Here is a 17,500-nt window from a genome sequence, read left to right on the forward strand (position 1 = left end):
CATGATTCCTACCTACTTACCATCTTATGTTCTTATAGTGCCTTTACAACCCTCACATCTTCGCTTTTCAACGTCTTCGCTGCTTGTCTCCCCTCATTACCGAGTCCTGATTCTGGTTCTGGTTCTGGTGGTTGTCGCGAGGAATTGCTTTTTCAACGGCTCATCCGTTTTCCTCTTTTTTTTTGTCATCATTTCTTTTTAATTTTCGTCTGCCAGCCTCACTCCTATTCACCATCACACCACCCCGGGCTCTTAGTTGCGAGTTGATGGACCTGCTCCGTTAATAACTTTTATCCTCAATGTAGAAAGTACTGAAAGCATTGAATCAGAAAGAGAGAAAGTGCATGTGGCAAGAACCAAAATCAGACGAATCCATGAATGAATCCACGAATCGATTAAAAGAGTGTTTCACGGTGGTTTCGAGATAGATAGGAAGACTGCCTCTAGATAGCACGGTGGCTGCTCAGAGGTATGCCGAAAACTGACGTTAGTCTATACGTAAGTAACACACATATAAGGGCCAGTATACTGACGCGAGGTCATGAACCAAACATGTTTCCCGCACACTTGTTAGCTTCTCGCCACCAAAAAAAGTGGAGTTGCAGAATCTTGGCCATTTTATTTGTAATTTATCTTGGAAAATTGATTCTGCGTTTCTCATCAAATTGATACTAAGTGTGGAGAACATGGCAAGACCTTAAAGAACAGCGTGTAATTAGAAACTATACACTTTTTGCTTGGTGAACGTAATCGTGAAGCACTTGACAACTTTTTGCGCGTAAATTCTCTCCTGCGGGGCGTTCTTTCTGAAGACTAAAGATGAATGAAAGTAGGGAGGAGGGACTCTCTCTCTCTCTCTCTCTCTCTCTCTCTCTCTCTCTCTCTCTCTCTCTCTCTCTCTCTCTCTCTCTCTCTCTCTCTCTCTCTCGTGTTGGCAGGGTGGGGCAAAGGGCGAGTTGCACTTTATATTTTTCTTCATGTTTTATACTTGGTGAAATTTATTCCGTTACACGTAATTGAAATTACAGTTAGCATAAATTGGTAATAGTATTAGTAGTCGTAGTAGTAGTAGTAGTAGTAGTAGTACTAGTAGTATTAGAGTTTTAGCAACAACAGCAACATTAGCAGCAGCAGTAGTAGTAATAGTAGTAGTAGTTGTAGTAGTAGTAGTAGTAATAGTTGTAGTTGTTGTAGTTGTATTAGTGGTGATAGTAGTAGTAGTAGTAGTAGTAGTAGTGTTGCCACTGCTATAACAAAACCTCTTTCGGTAATTACGAATGTATTGAAATATTCAATTGCATTTTTTCGAAGTGAGGAATGTATTGATTGATTAACTTAGGGTCGAGCTTTGTTGTTCATAAATCCGCAAATCCCTCAAGCTTTCCCTCCATAGTACTGCTTTCCGGGACGTGTTTTTGCTGGGCGTGAGTTGTGATACTTTATAGTTAACTAAAGAGGTCAAGACTGTGATGGGAAAATTGAGCAATACACTCGAAATATCTACTTCTACGTTATATATCTTTTTTTTTTTGTGTGTAATTTCCAATCACCTGAGTGAAGTATACGTGCAACTACACACCTGAGAGGAGAAGTAGGGCGGTCACAGCTTTTACTTCAGTCTCCCAAATGGCTGTATAAACCACGCCGTCTTTTTGTGCTGCTTACTGCTGTGTGTCTTCGCTTCAAGGTGTATGGGGTGAAGATGGGCATGCAGGTACAAAGTAAAAGTAAGGGAAAGCAATTGGAATATTTGTGGTGGTTCGCTGCTGTCACGTTAAGATACAAGATATAACGTGAGACTAAGGAATACTGTATTCTGAACACTTCTGCTCCGTACCTCTAATTATATTCAAAAGACTCTTGTAGTTGATGTTACACTTTTTTTTTAAGGGTTATTCATGTCGTACCATTGACAGACTTGAAAAAAGAAATATGAGGAAAAACATGTGAAATCCTACCAATCATCTCTCTGGCCTTTGAAAATAGTTGTGAAAATGGTCGTGGTGAGAACTGTCTCAAAATAAAAGCCCTATAAAGTACATGCTTTGTAAGACACAAGAAACAGCAGCAGTAGCAACACAGAATACACCACAAAAAGCCACGAGAATGGAAGTGTGTGTGTGTGTGTGTGTGTGTGTGTGTGTGTGTGTGTGTGTCCACGGTCGTCTGCTGGGTACCCAGTCAGCCTTCCCCATTACGGATTGAGCTCAGAGCTCATAGACCGATCTTCGGGTAAGATTGACCATACCACACTCCACACACCGGGACAGCGAGGCCACAACACCCCGAATAACATTCCGTGTCTTCTTGCTGCTGGGTGAACAGGGGTTACTCGCTAAGAGGCTCGCCCATATGCCTTGTCGCACCCGGGACTCGAATTCGGGTCTTCTCGGTTGTGAGCTAACCACTACACTACGCGGTGTGTGTAATTCACCTCGGTTGCCTGCTGGTCACCCAGCCAGTCTTTCCCATTACGGAGCGAGCTCATACCTCATAGACCGATCTTCGGGTAGGACTGAGACCATATCACACACTACACACACCGGGAAAGCGAGGCCACAACCCCTCGAGTTACATCCCGTACCTATTTACTGCTAGGTGAACAGGGTCACACATTAAGAGGCTAACCCATTTACCTCGCCGCCTCCGGGACTCGAACTCGGACCCTCTCGATTGTGAGTCGAGCGTGCTAACCACTACACTACGCGGTGTGTGTGTGTGTGTGTGTGTGTGTGTGTGTGTGTGTGTGTGTGTGTGTGTGTTTCACTGTTTGATCTGCTGCAGTCTCTGACGAGACAGCCAGACGTTACCCTACGGAACGAGCTCAGAGCTCATTATTTCCGATCTTCGGATAGGCCTGAGACCAGACACACACCACACACCGGGACAACAAGGTCACAACTCCTCGATTTACATCCCGTACCTACTCACTGCTAGGTGAACAGGGGCTACACGTGAAAGGAGACACACCCAATATCTCCACCCGGCCGGGGAATCGAACCCCGGTCATCTGGCTTGTGAAGCCAGCGCTCTAACCACTGAGCTACCGGGTGTGTGTGTGTGTGTGTGTGTGTGTGTGTGTGTGTGTTTTCTCGCATGAAGTCTGTATAAACTTGAAATATGAAGGTGTTGACGAATGACGATACGTGAAGTTATTTTCCCATGGGTGAGCTCAGCCAGGAGTGGGTGTGGGCTATGGGCGGTAGGCGGTGGGCGTGACTTGCTCTGTTTTTATTTATTTATTTATTTTAATTTTCGAAGAATGTTTTCTGTTTCAAGATTTATTTACGGTTTGTCTGTATAATGTCAATTTTTCCTAGTTATGTATGTATGTGTTTGCATGGATGTGTCAATTTATGTCTTATGTATAAGTATGAAAATTTTATGTGTTATATGTATTCGGTTTATTTATATTGCAGTGGTCAAACTGAAAACATACAATGTTTTTTGGAGAAGCCTTAACAATAAACTCTAGTAAACTAGAGAGAGGATACTAATTAGCATGTATCTGTGCGCGTGCACACACACACACACACACACACACACACACACACACACACACACACACACACACACACACACACACACACACACGGTAACTCAGTGGTTAGAGCGCTGGCTTCACAAGCCAGAGGACCGGGGTTCGATTCCCCGGCCGGGTGGAGATATTTGGGTGTGTCTCCTTTCACGTGTAGCCCCTGTTCACCTAGCAGTGAGTAGGTACGGAATGTAAATCGAGGAGTTGTGACCTTGTTGTCCCGGTGTGTAGTGTGTGCCTGGTCTCAGGCCTATCCGAAGATCGGAAATAATGAGCTTTGGGCTCGTTCCGTAGGGTAACGTCTGGCTGTCTCGTCAGAGACTGCAGCAGATCAAACAGTGAAACACACACACACACACACACACACACACACACACACACACACACACACACACACACACACACACACACACACAGAGAGAGAGAGAGAGAGAGAGAGAGAGAGAGAGAGAGAGAGAGAGAGAGAGAGAGAGAGAGAGAGGTGACTGACTGACTTGACTGAGACGTAATCAGGAGGACATCAAGAGTAGGACGATGGATTCTCACTTGGGGGTGTTGGATAGCACACCACCACCACCACCACCACCACCATCATCATCACCACCACCACCACCACCACCACCACCACCACCACCACCACCACCACGACCACGAACGCAGTCACTGGTTTGTTAATTGTCGTGTCTGAACAAATGACGTGGAGATATACAAGAGTAGTTGGTCAGGACAAGGATAGCGGCGCGCAGGACCTGGAGGGAAGGCTTTAGGTGGATGTGGTGGTGGTGGTGGTGGTGGTGGTGGTGGTGGTGGTGGTGGTGTTTCCGAGAGGGTTTAAAAGTGCGGGTAATGAAGCAACAGTCCGGCAAGGAGGAGGAGGAGGAGGAGGAGGAGGAGGAGGAGGAGGAGGAGGAGGAGGAGGAGGAGGAGGAGGAGGAATACAAAGGAAAGCCAAACAGCAACAGACTTCTTGGTCCTTTCGAGGTTGTTTGGTAACTACTTCTAACTGGCTTCAGATAAGAGAGACAGAACAGTACAAGAGAAGAAGGAGGAGGAGGAGGAGGAGGAGGAGGAGGAGGAGATGCGGTCATACGTGAGTGACTCAGGGCCTAGGTGAGGGCAGAGCTGCAGGGAATTGGATGGAAAGGCTGACTGGCTGGGTGGCCGGGGGCGCGCATCGCTCTGATTACGCGAGCCGAGCACAATGCAACGGCAGGCGCGAGCGAGGGCGAGGGCGAGGGCGAGGGTGGGGGCGTACTGTACGAGTATGACTGGTGACTATTTTGTAAGTGGAGCTCTGGGTACGTGGCGGAGAGGTTTAATAAGGCGTGACTAATGTTGCGGGCGGGCCAAGTACACGGTATGCTGGGAGGGTTGTTAGTGTGAGGTGAATGTAGCTAGCGACCACCACCTATGTAGCTAGCCAGCGCCCGGTGAAAGCTCCCACAATGATCGCTTCGGTGGTTTTACCTACTCACAGTTTTTTTTTTCTTTTTTTTTGTGTGTATCGTTCCTGTAATGAGATCGAGGAGGCAGAGAGTCTTAGTGCGGGCTGAATGAACAACGCCACTACCACTACTACCGTCTCCTCCTCCTCCTCCTCCTCCTCCACCATCATCTCGTCTCGGTCCCCGCCCTCACCACCTCGGGCACATACTTAAAAAAAAGTAGAGTTTCACATTTTCCAGCTGAGAGCAATGAAAATAAAGTCAAACCTGTCTACCACTCCGGCACAAACAGTAAATCTAAAGTTTCTCGAGGGCCTTTTCATCTGCTGCGGCGCGCTGACTGTTACTGCTGCTCCCTGCCACCATCAAGAACCTGCTGGACTTTCAATCTTGCCACGAGGGTTTGGCACTGCTTAGGTGTAAAGAGGCGGCATCATTGCAGGAAGGGTGTGAGGGGGAAAGGGGTCGGGAGTCATGGAGTCGCGGTGGACGTGAAGGGTTGTCCTGTGTTTGAAATGGAATGATGGAGTCCCTGCAAGACAGGGGACGGCGGAAGTGTGAAGTGTGTGCGGTGAAGAGTGTCTGTGGAGGGGGTGAGGAGGGAAGGGTGCAAGAAGTAAAGTGAAGTTTATTGGCATTCTCTAATGAACAAATTATATTCATGTCTTTTAAATATATGCTAAACATTGGCACATTCATCTAATATTAGAAATGTTGTAATATAATATTGCAGTCGAATATGATTATGGAGCATTTGCAAAACATCGGGAATCAAGAGCATGTAGTAGTAGTAGTAGTAGTAGTAGTTGTAGTTGTACTAGTAATAATAGTAGTAGTAGTAGTAGTAGTAGTAGTAGTAGTAGTAGTAGTTGTTGTTGTTGTAGTTGTACTAGTAATAGTAGTAGTTGTAGTAGTAGTAGTAGTAGTAGTAGTAGTAGTAGTAGTAGTAGCAAGCAAGTGGTAGTAATAATAGTAGGACAACCTGTTAATAGTAGCAGTTTAAGGCCCATACTATACGATCGTTTACAACACAACAGGTCTGACGCAACGTTAACGCTAATGAAATTAATCAACGTTAATGAATGGAAAGCAAATTTTCAGTCTACAAGCGTTTATAGCGCTTGGGTAGTCGGCGTTGATCGTACGTCCGGCGCTGCTAACGCATCTGAAGGCGTTGGTGGCGCAACGTTTTCAGCGCATGTCATACTATACTGTACATTTCACGGCAGTTCTGCCGCGACGTCCGTAGAGTCTCTCAGCAGGAGGAATACTTTTCTTCATTACTGTATAATTTTTCCTTATTTTCTCGCATACTAAACACAGAAGTTCATCAAATGATGTCACTGACATTCTGTAATACTGGAAAAATCTTGTCGGGATACATTCTATGCTTTTCAAACATTATAGAACTGTCCTGTTGATAGGCGATTGGCTAAAACGGGATGAGTACCCCAACGTCTTTTTTTTCTTTCATGATGTTCATGCCACTCTTGCAAAAGATGAAGCGCCAAAATACATCCTGTTTGCACGACATCCATCTTGTACTATGTCCCAAGAAGTACTGCTCAGAAAACGACATGTATAGCACGAATAACGCTTCCGCGGCCTCTAAAACGCCGCGCTTTGAACGCCCCGTCTAGATTAAAATAAAATACAGGGAGGCGTCAGCAGCACAGACGCGGCGCTTTAGACGCTCGTATATTATGGGCCTAAGAAACAAGTGGTAGTAGTAGTAGCAGAAGAGCAAAGAATAATAACAGTAGTAGTGCAACAATTAGAAATCATAGTAAAATTAACTGTACAATTATAACACAATAACAGAAACTTGCAACAAATAAAGGAAATAAAACAGTTACGAATTTTGCTGATTATAAGTAAGATTTAATGCGTCTCGAATAGATATAGATAAGCATTATTCTGAACACGCAGTGGACACATGAGGTGGACGTTATTGTTATTACCTTATTTGTTGTGTGAAGCGCCTACTTATCTGGAAGGTTGTTTCCTGATGATGTGCGACAAATGAACAAAATAACGAAATACTGGTGGATATTTGTAAAACTAAGAAATTTGTATGTAGAAATTGTTTATTCTTGACTGAAATCTGTTCAGAAATAACATACGCGTGGAGGTTTTATTTTGTGCTACTGTTAACATTCTCTCTCTCTCTCTCTCTCTCTCTCTCTCTCTCTCTCTCTCTCTCTCTCTCTCTCTCTCTCTCTCTCTTGGCTTCCCTTCGTTACTAATGCACATCTCAGACCTGGACTACTCTCGACCTTTTTCCACAATGATCAGCTGCAAGGGGCCAGCTGTGCTGATGTGCATATCTCAATGCTGATATAATGTCACCGCCTTCCACACACTTGAGAGAACCGCAGTGATATTTTTCCAGTTTGATATATTCCAAAACTGAATGGATGATCAATAATTATTACTGGACGAATTTTTTTTTTTTTTTTTTTTTTCCTTCAACAAATTTGGCATGGGAATATGAACCTGCCTTGTCTCATGTGCCCTGCCTCGTGTGCCACCGCTCTTGGGCATGTCATAACGTGTCTTCCTTTTTACCCCTAATTGTTTTTGTAAATCTTTTCAGTCTCAGTGCCCTTTTCTGCCCCAAATTCTTTCTGTAAATCTTTCGGTCTCAGTCCCTCTTGCTGCCCAAAATTATTTCTGTAAATTTTTAGGTCTCAGTTCCTCTTGCTGCCCTAAATTGTTTCTGTAAATCTGTAGGTCTCAGTTCCCCTTTCTGCCCCGAAGTGTCTCTGTAAATCTTTTGTTCTCAGTCTCCTTTTCTGTCCCCAGTCGTTCTTGTTAGTCTTTTGGTCTCAGTCCGCCTTTGTACCCCCAATTGTTTCTGTTCATCTTTCGGTCTTAGGCTCATATTCTCAAACACTTCTACGCTTCACTTCCACTATTTCAAAAGGCTTTATTTAAATTTACACGAGTTTTTTAAGTTGTTTTCACGATTCTAGAGAAATTGTCGTGGTGAAAGAGCCAAGCGTTTCTGAGTACAGATATCAGTCCCTCTAGCTCGTCTTTATGGCTATGTCTGTGTCCAAGTTTCGATGAGTTTTAACAATGTGTCCATATACGGCGTGTGTGTCCTTCCTAGTGTTCCCTCTTTGCTTGGCTGGTGTGAGGAGAGCATAGTTTGGTTCCTGTGGGTCGTAATCGCTCCTCCCTACCTTGGCCGGTATTCAGAAACATTTTGCTCTCTCACCATGACAATTTTCCAAGGCCACACATGCAACTAGCCGAGTTTTTAAGACAGTTTCTCCTTTTACCAGACTAGAAATCTTGCCAATCTATCACCATAACCTTAATAATACTCTTAATAGCACGAGTATCTTCAACTGGAGCCTTTGGAAAGCAGTGGTGGTGAGAGAGCAAAGCGTTTCAGAATACCGGTCATTGTCCCCTCGACACCTCTCACATGGCCTGTAACTCACATTGCCCTCATTACCTGTACGACTCTTGCTTCCTTGTCAGCATGATCCGTCGGGGCAAGTGACACAGCTCATTACTCCTCCTCCTCCTCCTCCTCCTCCTCCTCCTCCTCCTCCTCTCCTCCTCTGTCTATTTACTATAGTAGGGATCTTGCTGGAGTAATTCAAAGCACGACGATTGGGGGAAAAAAAAAATTCCAGTTACGTTTAGGAGCACTTGATTTAACAGGCAGAGGTAATGAGTGAAATATAAGGTGGATGTATGTATGAATTCGGTTAGTATAATTTTTTGTTCTGCTTTTATAAGTTTTGTAGTGTTGTTATCGCTATGTTTAAAAGAGGAGGGGAAAAAGGAGAAAATTGGAAGTTTCTCGGTAGCCAGGTGGTGTTAATGGATAAGGAGCGTGAGGGACAGATGTTGAGGCGATAGAGAGGAAATGCTGGTCGACGGCTGCATGGAGAAGGAGGAGGATGGGAACCAGAAGACGAGGAAGAGGAGGAGGAGGAGGAGGAGGAGGAGGAGGAGGAGGAGGAGGAGGAGGATTCGCAGATCATCCTTGGAATCCAGGTCATCTCATAGTCTGTCTTAACTTGTCCTTAGGTCTTTGTGACGCTGACCAGAGAGAGAGAGAGAGAGAGAGAGAGAGAGAGAGAGAGAGAGAGAGAGAGAGAAGTATATTGTTACTGTTCCTTCCTTAGGTTCATATGCAGGTATTGTGACGTTGCCGCAGTCATCATTGAAGTGGTTTGGCATTGTGGTGTGCTGACTGCTGACAGTCTTGTCTTGTTTTACAGGGGGTGAGTGGCGGGTATGTGGGCGCTGGGGCTGTTGGGGGCACTGCGGGAGGCACTGATGGGGCCACCTTCGCCCCAGACTCCCCGTACTTCCCCTTCACTAGCCCATCGCGCCGGCCGCTGCCACACAACGCCGCAGGTGAGTGTCGCACGGCTGCCTACCGTCACGCCATGTACTAGCATGCCATCCTTCCCTAACCCCTCCTCCCCCCCTTCTCTCTCTCTCTCTCTCTCTCTCTCTCTCTCTCTCTCTCTCTCTCTCTCTCTCTCTCTCTCTCTCTCTCTCTCTCTCTCTCTCTCTCTCTCTCTCTGTGTGTGTGTGTGTGTGTGTGTGTGTGTGTGTGTGTGTGTGTGTGTGTGTGTGTGTGTGTGTCTGTCTGTCTGTCTGTCTGTTCCTCCCGCGCCCTGTTATAACCTTCAAGAAACTTATAACATCCCCACAAGTTTGGTCGTGACCGGCCAGCGGCATCATGGAGGCAGGTCGGTGGAGGCGTTGACGACGTCCCCGCTTGTCCTTGAGGGATGAACTTGCTCCTTACTCATGCAACCTTCATCCTCTTCCTCCTCTTATTGCTCACCTCTCTTCCTCCTCATCTGCTGACCTTCCTTCTCAAATTCCTTATCGTGACTCTTTATCATTTCCCTCCTCCTCCTCCTCCTTCTCGTCCTCGTCCTCGTCCTCGTCCTCGTCCTCGTCCTCGTCCTCCTCCTCCTCCTCCTCCTCCTCCTCCTCCTCCTCCTCCTCCTCCTCCTCCTCCTCCTCCTCCTCCTCCTCCTCCTCCTCCTCCTCCTCCTCCTCCTCCTCCTCCTCCTCCTCCTCCTCCTCCTCCTCCTGGGTCGTGAAGCCCCTTCCCCTCCGAGGAATACTTAACCCGGCCGGGGTGTGAAGGGAGGAATAGCTAATTAAGACATCACGGCCAGGTGGTGTGTGTCGGAGGGGCTCCCAGGTGGCAGGGGGGAGGGGCCCCGGTGCCACGGCCTGACGGACAACTCTCCTCTCTGCCCCGCAAAGTATCTCCCTACGATGCTTGGCGACACGCTGCTTCGCGTGTAAAGTTGGCCCGTGTGGTTGTTGAAGCGCTGTGCCGTGATGTTAATAAGCCAGATGGTCTGTGGCGCTTATCTCTTGCCTTGAGTCTTGATAATCGGTAATTTCTTCTAGAACTTCCTCACACGCTTCTTTAGGCAGCTTCCACTCTTACCTTCGCGGAGCACCGTTACTCAGTGAAAACAAGTTGATGTCTTCCTGGAACGCATAACACGCTATAATTTGGGGATCAGGTGACGGCCGAGCTTCATTAACGACCAAACAAAGGATAGTATGAATTAGTGGGGGGACATTGGCGGACAGAAGCTCCGTCACCTGCTGAGGGTTTATAGACTTCGGGCAGGTGTGTTGGGCCGTGTATGTTCATAAATTGGAAATATAAATGATAAATGTTTTCACGAGGGATTGAAGCCAATCAGAGACTGAGTTTAGGCTGGCAAAGGGGTTATATAACTCATGCAGTATATATCTTTCATGTTATGCAAAAATACGAGTATTGGTGTTTTAAGAAAGAAAATATAAGAAATTTACTGGTTCTGTCTTCACTAATGTAATGAATGGCAGTAACTCTTGCCTTTTTTATGTAAACAGACGAACCAAATATATATCAGATGTTGTAATAGTGCTTCTTAATATATCATCTAAAGAGTGAGATCGTAAGTACATGTGAGAAAGTGGTAACCGTGGTGTGCTGTGAGCGTTACCTGTGTGTAGATGGATGAGGCACGTGTTATATCTCAAGTAACAAAATGCACGCCCCATTGACGTCACGTGTACTCCCATCAACCCTGGAGAGATGACAGGAGAGATGACAGGAGATCAAATTTGGTATAACCTGCCCCAGTCTAGCGTCATTGGCAGGAGTCGAGAGCGGCGTAATTCCCTTGGCTTAGTAAGGTAAGCCGTCCACAGGGGAGGGGAGGCCGGCAGGGAAGCGCCCCGCTGTTGATTCTGTCAACAAAGTCCCCCGGCTTGAGGCTCAGATATACACCTCAATAGGAATTGTTGTAGTGGTGGTGGTGGTGAGCCTTGGATGTTGAGGGTGAGGAGAGGAGTGCGGTGATGCAGCCTTGCAGTGATGGAGAGAAGTGTGGCCTCGGGGAGGGGTGGTGGTGGAGGTGGAGAAAGTTTGGCCTCGGGGAATGGAGGTGGTGGAAGAAGTGTGACCTCGGGGAGTGGTGGTGGTAGAGAAGTGTGGCCTCGGGGAGTGGTGGTGGTGGAGGGAATGTGGCCTCGGGGAGTGGTGGTAATGGAGGGAGTGTGGCCTCGGGGAATGGTGGTGGTGGAGGGAGTGTGGCCTCAGGGAGTGGTGGTGGTGGAGGGAGTGTGGCCTCGGGGAATGGTGGTGGTGGAGGGAGTGTGGCCTCAGGGAGTGGTGGTGGTGGAGGGAGTGTGGCCTCGGGGAATGGTGGTGGTGGAGGGAGCGTGGCCTCAGGGAGTGGTGGTGGTGGAGGGAGTGTGGCCTCGGGGAGTGGTGGTGGTGGAGGGAGTGTGGCCTCTGGGAATGGTGGTGGTGGAGGGAGTATGGCCTCGGGGAGTGGTGGTGGTGGAGAGAGTGTGGCCTCGGGGAATGGTGGTGGTGGAGGGAGTGTGGCCTCGGGGAGTGGTGGTGGTGGTGGAGGGAGTGTGGCCTCGGGGAGTGGTGGTGGTGGAGGGAGTGTGGCCTCGGGGAGTGGTGGTGGTGGAGGAGTGTGGCCTCGGGGAGTGGTGGTGGTGGAGGAGTGTGGCCTCGGGGAGTGGTGGTGGTGGAGGAGTGTGGCCTCGGGGAGTGGTGGTGGTGGAGGAGTGTGGCCTCGGGGAATGGTGGTGGTGGAGGAGTGTGGCCTCGGGGAATGGTGGTGGTGGAGGAGTGTGGCCTCGGGAGTGGTGGTGGTGGAGGGAGTGTGGCCTCGGGGAGTGGTGGTGGTGGAGGAGGAGTGTGGCCTCAGGGAGTGGTGGTGGTGGAGGGAGTGTGGCCTCAGGGAGTGGTGGTGGTGGAGGAGTGTGGCCTCGGGGAATGGTGGTGGTGGAGGGAGTGTGGCCTCAGGGAGTGGTGGTGGTGGAGGGAGTGTGGCCTCAGGGAATGGTGGTGGTGGAGGAGTGTGGCCTCGGGGAGTGGTGGTGGTGGAGGAGTGTGGCCTCGGGGAGTGGTGGTGGTGGAGGAGTGTGGCCTCGGGGAATGGTGGTGGTGGAGGAGTGTGGCCTCGGGGAATGGTGGTGGTGGAGGAGTGTGGCCTCGGGGAATGGTGGTGGTGGAGGAGTGTGGCCTCGGGGAGTGGTGGTGGTGGTGGAGGAGTGTGGCCTCGGGGTGTGGTGGTAATGGAGGAAGTGTGGCCTCGGGGAGTGGTGGTGGTAGAGGAAGTGTGGCCTCTGGGAGTGGTGGTGGTGGAGGGAGTGTGGCCTCAGGGAGTGGTGGTGGTGGAGGGAGTGTGGCCTCGGGGAGTGGTGGTGGTGGAGGAGTGTGGCCTCGGGGAATGGTGGTGGTGGAGGGTGTGGCCTCAGGGAGTGGTGGTGGTGGAGGAGTGTGGCCTCGGGGAGTGGTGGTAATGGAGGAGGTGGCCTCGGGGAATGGTGGTGGTGGAGGGAGTGTGGCCTCGGGAGTGGTGGTGGTGGAGGGAGTGTGGCCTCTGGGAGTGGTGGTGGTGGAGGAGTGTGGCCTCTGGGAGTGGTGGTGGTGGAGGGAGTGTGGCCTCGGGGAGTGGTGGTGGTGGAGGGAGTGTGGCCTCGGGGAATGGTGGTGGTGGAGGGAGTGTGGCCTCGGGGAATGGTGGTGGTGGAGGGAGTGTGGCCTCGGGGAGTGGTGGTGGTGGAGGGAGTGTGGCCTCGGGGAATGGTGGTGGTGGAGGGAGTGTGGCCTCGGGGAGTGGTGGTGGTGGAGGGAGTGTGGCCTCTGGGAGTGGTGGTGGTGGAGGGAGTGTGGCCTCGGGGTGGTGGTGGTGGAGGAGTGTGGCCTCGGGGAATGGTGGTGGTGGAGGAGTGTGGCCTGGGGAGTGGTGGTGGTGGAGGGAGTGTGGCCTCGGGGAATGGTGGTGGTGGAGGGTGTGGAGTGGTGGTGGTGTTGGAGTGTGGCCTCTGGGAGGGTGGTGGTGGAGGGAGTGTGGCCTGGGGAGTGGTGGTGGTGGAGGGAGTGTGGCCTCGGGGAATGGTGGTGGTGGAGGGAGTGTGGCCTCAGGGAATGGTGGTGGTGGAGGAGTGTGGCCTCGGGGAGTGGTGGTGGTGGAGGAGTGTGGCCTCGGGGAATGGTGGTGGTGGAGGGAGTGTGGCCTCGGGGAGTGGTGGTGGCGGAGTGAGTGTGGCCTCGGGGAGTGGTGGTGGTGGAGGGAGTGTGGCCTCGGGGAATGGTGGTGGTGGAGGGAGTGTGGCCTCGGGGAGTGGTGGTGGTGGAGGGAGTGTGGCCTCGGGGAGTGGTGGTAATGGAGGGAGGGTGGCCTCGGGGAATGGTGGTGGTGGAGTGAGTGTGGCCTCAGGGAGTGGTGGTGGTGGAGGGAGTGTGGCCTCTGGGAATGGTGGTGATGGAGGGAGTGTGGCCACGGGGAGTGGTGGTGGTGGAGGGAGTGTGGCCTCTGGGAATGGTGGTGATGGAGGGAGTGTGGCCATGGGGAGTGGTGGTGGTGGAGGGAGTGTGGCCTCTTTTTTTTTTTTTTTTTCTCTTTATACCATGTGGGCTTTTCACGGGAATTTATGGGCTAAAGGGGATACTTTTTAGGGTACCTCCTATCTCAAAGCCCACCCGCTAGGAAACCGTTGCCCTGAGTGAGGAAGCCCAACCTGCACTCAGACCGTGGACAGGATTCGAACCTGTGTGCTTGGAGACCCCTTGGATCCCAAAGCGCGCATGGTTCCACTGTACCACGGCGGCCCCCAATGTAAGACTTACGATGGTGGGTTGTGTGGCATCAGAGTTATGGGTTATATAGTTGTGTTTGTTTTTTGATGTACTTCCACTTCACTCACCAGCATCGATAGGCAAACAGTGAAACGTTTCATTCACACATTAAGACTGGTTTGATGATACGCTCGTGTAGAAAAGAACGTTTGATATACTGTGTACCTAACGTATCAGGGTTTTTTTTTTATGTAAGAACGGAAACTGGCCAAGATGAACAAAAAATGAAAAAGAACAAAAAAGAAAGAAAAAGGCGCACTTAATTGCCAGTCCCCTTGCAGGTCAAAGAGTCAGCCGAAAGAAAGGTTGTGTTTGGGGGACATGTCCCTGGAGTAATTAACGTTGGTGAGGAACGAGGCGTGTGCAGGAAGGTATAGATTGGAATGGCTTTACCTTATTGTGAACGAAGATTAAATTAGGATGGATAGACCAGTATGGGTTTTATTATAGAAGGAATGTGACTCGGGCGAGCAGCAGAGAAAGGAGAGTCGTTGCGTAGCGAATAATGACGAGCGAGGGCGTGCACTTAGTGGTCACGGTGGGCGAGCAGCGCGAGGGAGTCAGCCGCCCCTGGTCCCCCGGATCACCCGCCTTAACGAGGTGTTCATGAATAGTGGTAGTGTTCCTCCGCATACAGACGGCGGCGTTACCAGCCTCCTGGATACCGGCAGCATGAGGCGCCAGGCAGAAGGGCAGGTGGAGTTGAGGGCAAGCTTGACCCACAGTCCACATCCACGTGGAAGGCCTGCCAAGTATGAGGAGACGCTCGGTGCTCGTTGCTGCTGCTTCCATACTTGGATGTCGTGAAATATCCATAAATAGATATTTTGTGTTATAGATCGTTTGTATTTGGAGAGCATGCATCCCCTACGCGCATCTTTCATTCATAACACTATGCGAGTAGTATTATTTGTCACTAATAACATTGCGTTATGCCAAGGAACACGAGGCGCTGTATCACTTTGAACTGTGCTACGTGCGTTGGGTCCATATTGGAGCTGGGTTTATTGACAAGGTGTCGTGACATCCTGCCATGGCCATTGCAGCTCTTAATTCAAGCCAGATATTCTTATTATAGTTAATAAAAAAAAACCACCTGAAGTTCTTGTTTCAGAGCTTTGTATAGAAACACTTTCACAGCGTTCACTGGCAGTAAACATGTCTGGCTTGTATAAACACAGGGCTGTTATTGTTCTTGCGGCCAGCCGCAGTGCTGAACTCCCTCACTAAGTGCTCTCTTCCGTCCTATAAAAATATGAGGAGTTGCAGTCATGAACAGTTCTTTTAGTCTTGAGGTATTGTGGGCTGGATTCTTATTTGTCCTTATGAACTTTTCAACAGTAAAGGAAGAGACATCAAGATATTATGGTAAAATCTTCCTGGGCTCATTTGTATAGAATTGATATTGATGTTTGTTCACTTATATATACATACATATATATATATATATATATATATATATATATATATATATATATATATATATATATATATATATATATATATATATATATATATACATTACAGTTGCCCACCACACGCAGAGCTGTTTGGAACAAAAAAAAAAAAAATCAATAGATAATAAAGATATTTAAGAAATACCTTCATTCTTGATTGGAAGAGATGATATTTGAATTTAGAATATTGTTCCTCTCAATATTAGAAGACAAGTACACTCACTCCTAGTAATTATAAATACATCCCAAGAAATTAAACAAACGTTCTCCCACAATGCATCAATTATACACCGCAGCTCTGGACACAGAACAAGACCACAACTCGTGCTCGGGTGCAGCACATCTCCACTTCCCTTGACACTAACACCTCACGGAAACTTTTGCAAACACTCGCCCGGCAGACCCCGCGTCACTGTATCCTTCTTCCCTAGGTGTCAGAAATGTGTCCAGTACTGGCCTGCTGGAACAGTACGCCGGGGAGAGAGAGAGAGAGAGAGAGAGAGAGAGAGAGAGAGAGAGAGAGAATTATTATTGATAAATAAAACTCTTTGCGTGCCATTAATAGGGGCTGCATCCTCTTCCACTTATAGGAGCCACATCCTTTCTCGCCAGAAAGAACGTCCTTTGCTTGATTTGGCCCCAGACAGTGGAGGACATGATCTTGTGTACGGAGAGTACACTGATTTTGTTCTTCGCTTCATAACTGTGTTAGTGAGTAGCAGGTTCATTAAAGCTTTGCTCTGAGGAGACCAAGGAGACAACACTAGAAAGCGTGGAAGGAATCGCGTCTGTGCCAAAGTGGGTATACTCGAAGTTCAAGGTAGTGCCGCCCTGCCTGCTGGACCCCTGACCGGGCCCCTGCTGCCCAGGGCAGGACCCACAAAAAGAAAGCCCCACAACACCATGTTGCTTGGATCAACGTCAGATTCGGGGCCGAACCCTCCTGAGCTCTATCAGTTTTCTGGGTAAAAATGGCTGCGGTGCCAATCATCGCTAAGATTGAATACTTAATCGTGAAATTCCTCCCATCATCTCCCGTCGCGGCTCCCGGCGGGACGGGTACTCGCTTTTTTCTTCTTCGCCCCTCCACCTTGTGTCCGTGTACTGCCGCCCGCCTCAAATTTGTATTACTAATTTTATGTTCCCGTCTTGCATTTTAACTGAGGGCAGGAGAGTCGCCTCGCCGCCCCGCCTGCAGTCTGGCGGCCGGGCGGGGGCCTCTCCTTATCCCCCAGGGTGACGCGACACCACGTGATAAACTCTTTGCGGGGCGTCTCTTGGCCAACGAGGCGCCACGGAACCACAGGACGAGGGGAAGGAAGAAAAGTTTATGCTGCTCTGGGAGGGAGGGAGGGAGGGAGGAGGAGGAGGAGGAGGAAGTGGTGGTGGTGGTGGTGGTGGTGGTGGTAGTGATGGTGGTGGTAGTGATGGTGGTGGCGGTGGTGGTGGTGGCGGTGGTGGTGGTGGTGGTGGCGGTGGTGGTGGTGATGGCAGCGGCGGCGGCGGCGGCGGCGACGACGACGACGACGACGACGACGACGACGACGACGGCAGAAACTTACAGCAACACACCTTAAGATTCTTGCATTGATTTAGATTTTTCGGCAGTATGCTAACTTCTAACGCTAGAAAAAGTATATCACACACCTATTCCTTCCTCCGAAGCTCATGGGAGAGAAAAATAGGTGGAGAGGAAGAGAAGGTCGTGGTGGAGTTGTAGTGTCATTTTTGAAAGGCGTGCAGTAATTAACAGAGTGAATGTTTGCCAAGTGAGAGAGGAAACTGCTAGACCTGTGATGGTGAGTGTCTCGCTTGGCCACTCACGCGTTGAAGCATTAAATATTGTGCCTGATGTATCGATAATGGTGGTCAGGGCAGTCTCTTGTTAGGGGTGAAGGGAGGT

The 17,500-nt window shown here is 49.3% G+C and overlaps 1 protein-coding gene across 3 annotated transcripts in view; it reads left to right on the forward strand.

The window, feature by feature from the left end:
* Nucleotides 1-17,500, forward strand: part of LOC123504761 — a 229,214-nt gene that overhangs the window by 19,061 nt on the left and 192,653 nt on the right. For all 3 annotated transcript variants that reach the window (XM_045255563.1, XM_045255564.1, XM_045255565.1), the window contains exon 3: nt 9,228-9,366. In XM_045255563.1, coding sequence (XP_045111498.1) covers nt 9,228-9,366 — 139 coding nt within the window. The remainder of the gene's footprint in view (nt 1-9,227; nt 9,367-17,500) is intronic.

The sequence above is a fragment of the Portunus trituberculatus genome, chromosome 17 (assembly GCF_017591435.1).
Source record: "Portunus trituberculatus isolate SZX2019 chromosome 17, ASM1759143v1, whole genome shotgun sequence".
NCBI classification, from domain to species: Eukaryota; Metazoa; Arthropoda; class Malacostraca; order Decapoda; family Portunidae; genus Portunus; species Portunus trituberculatus.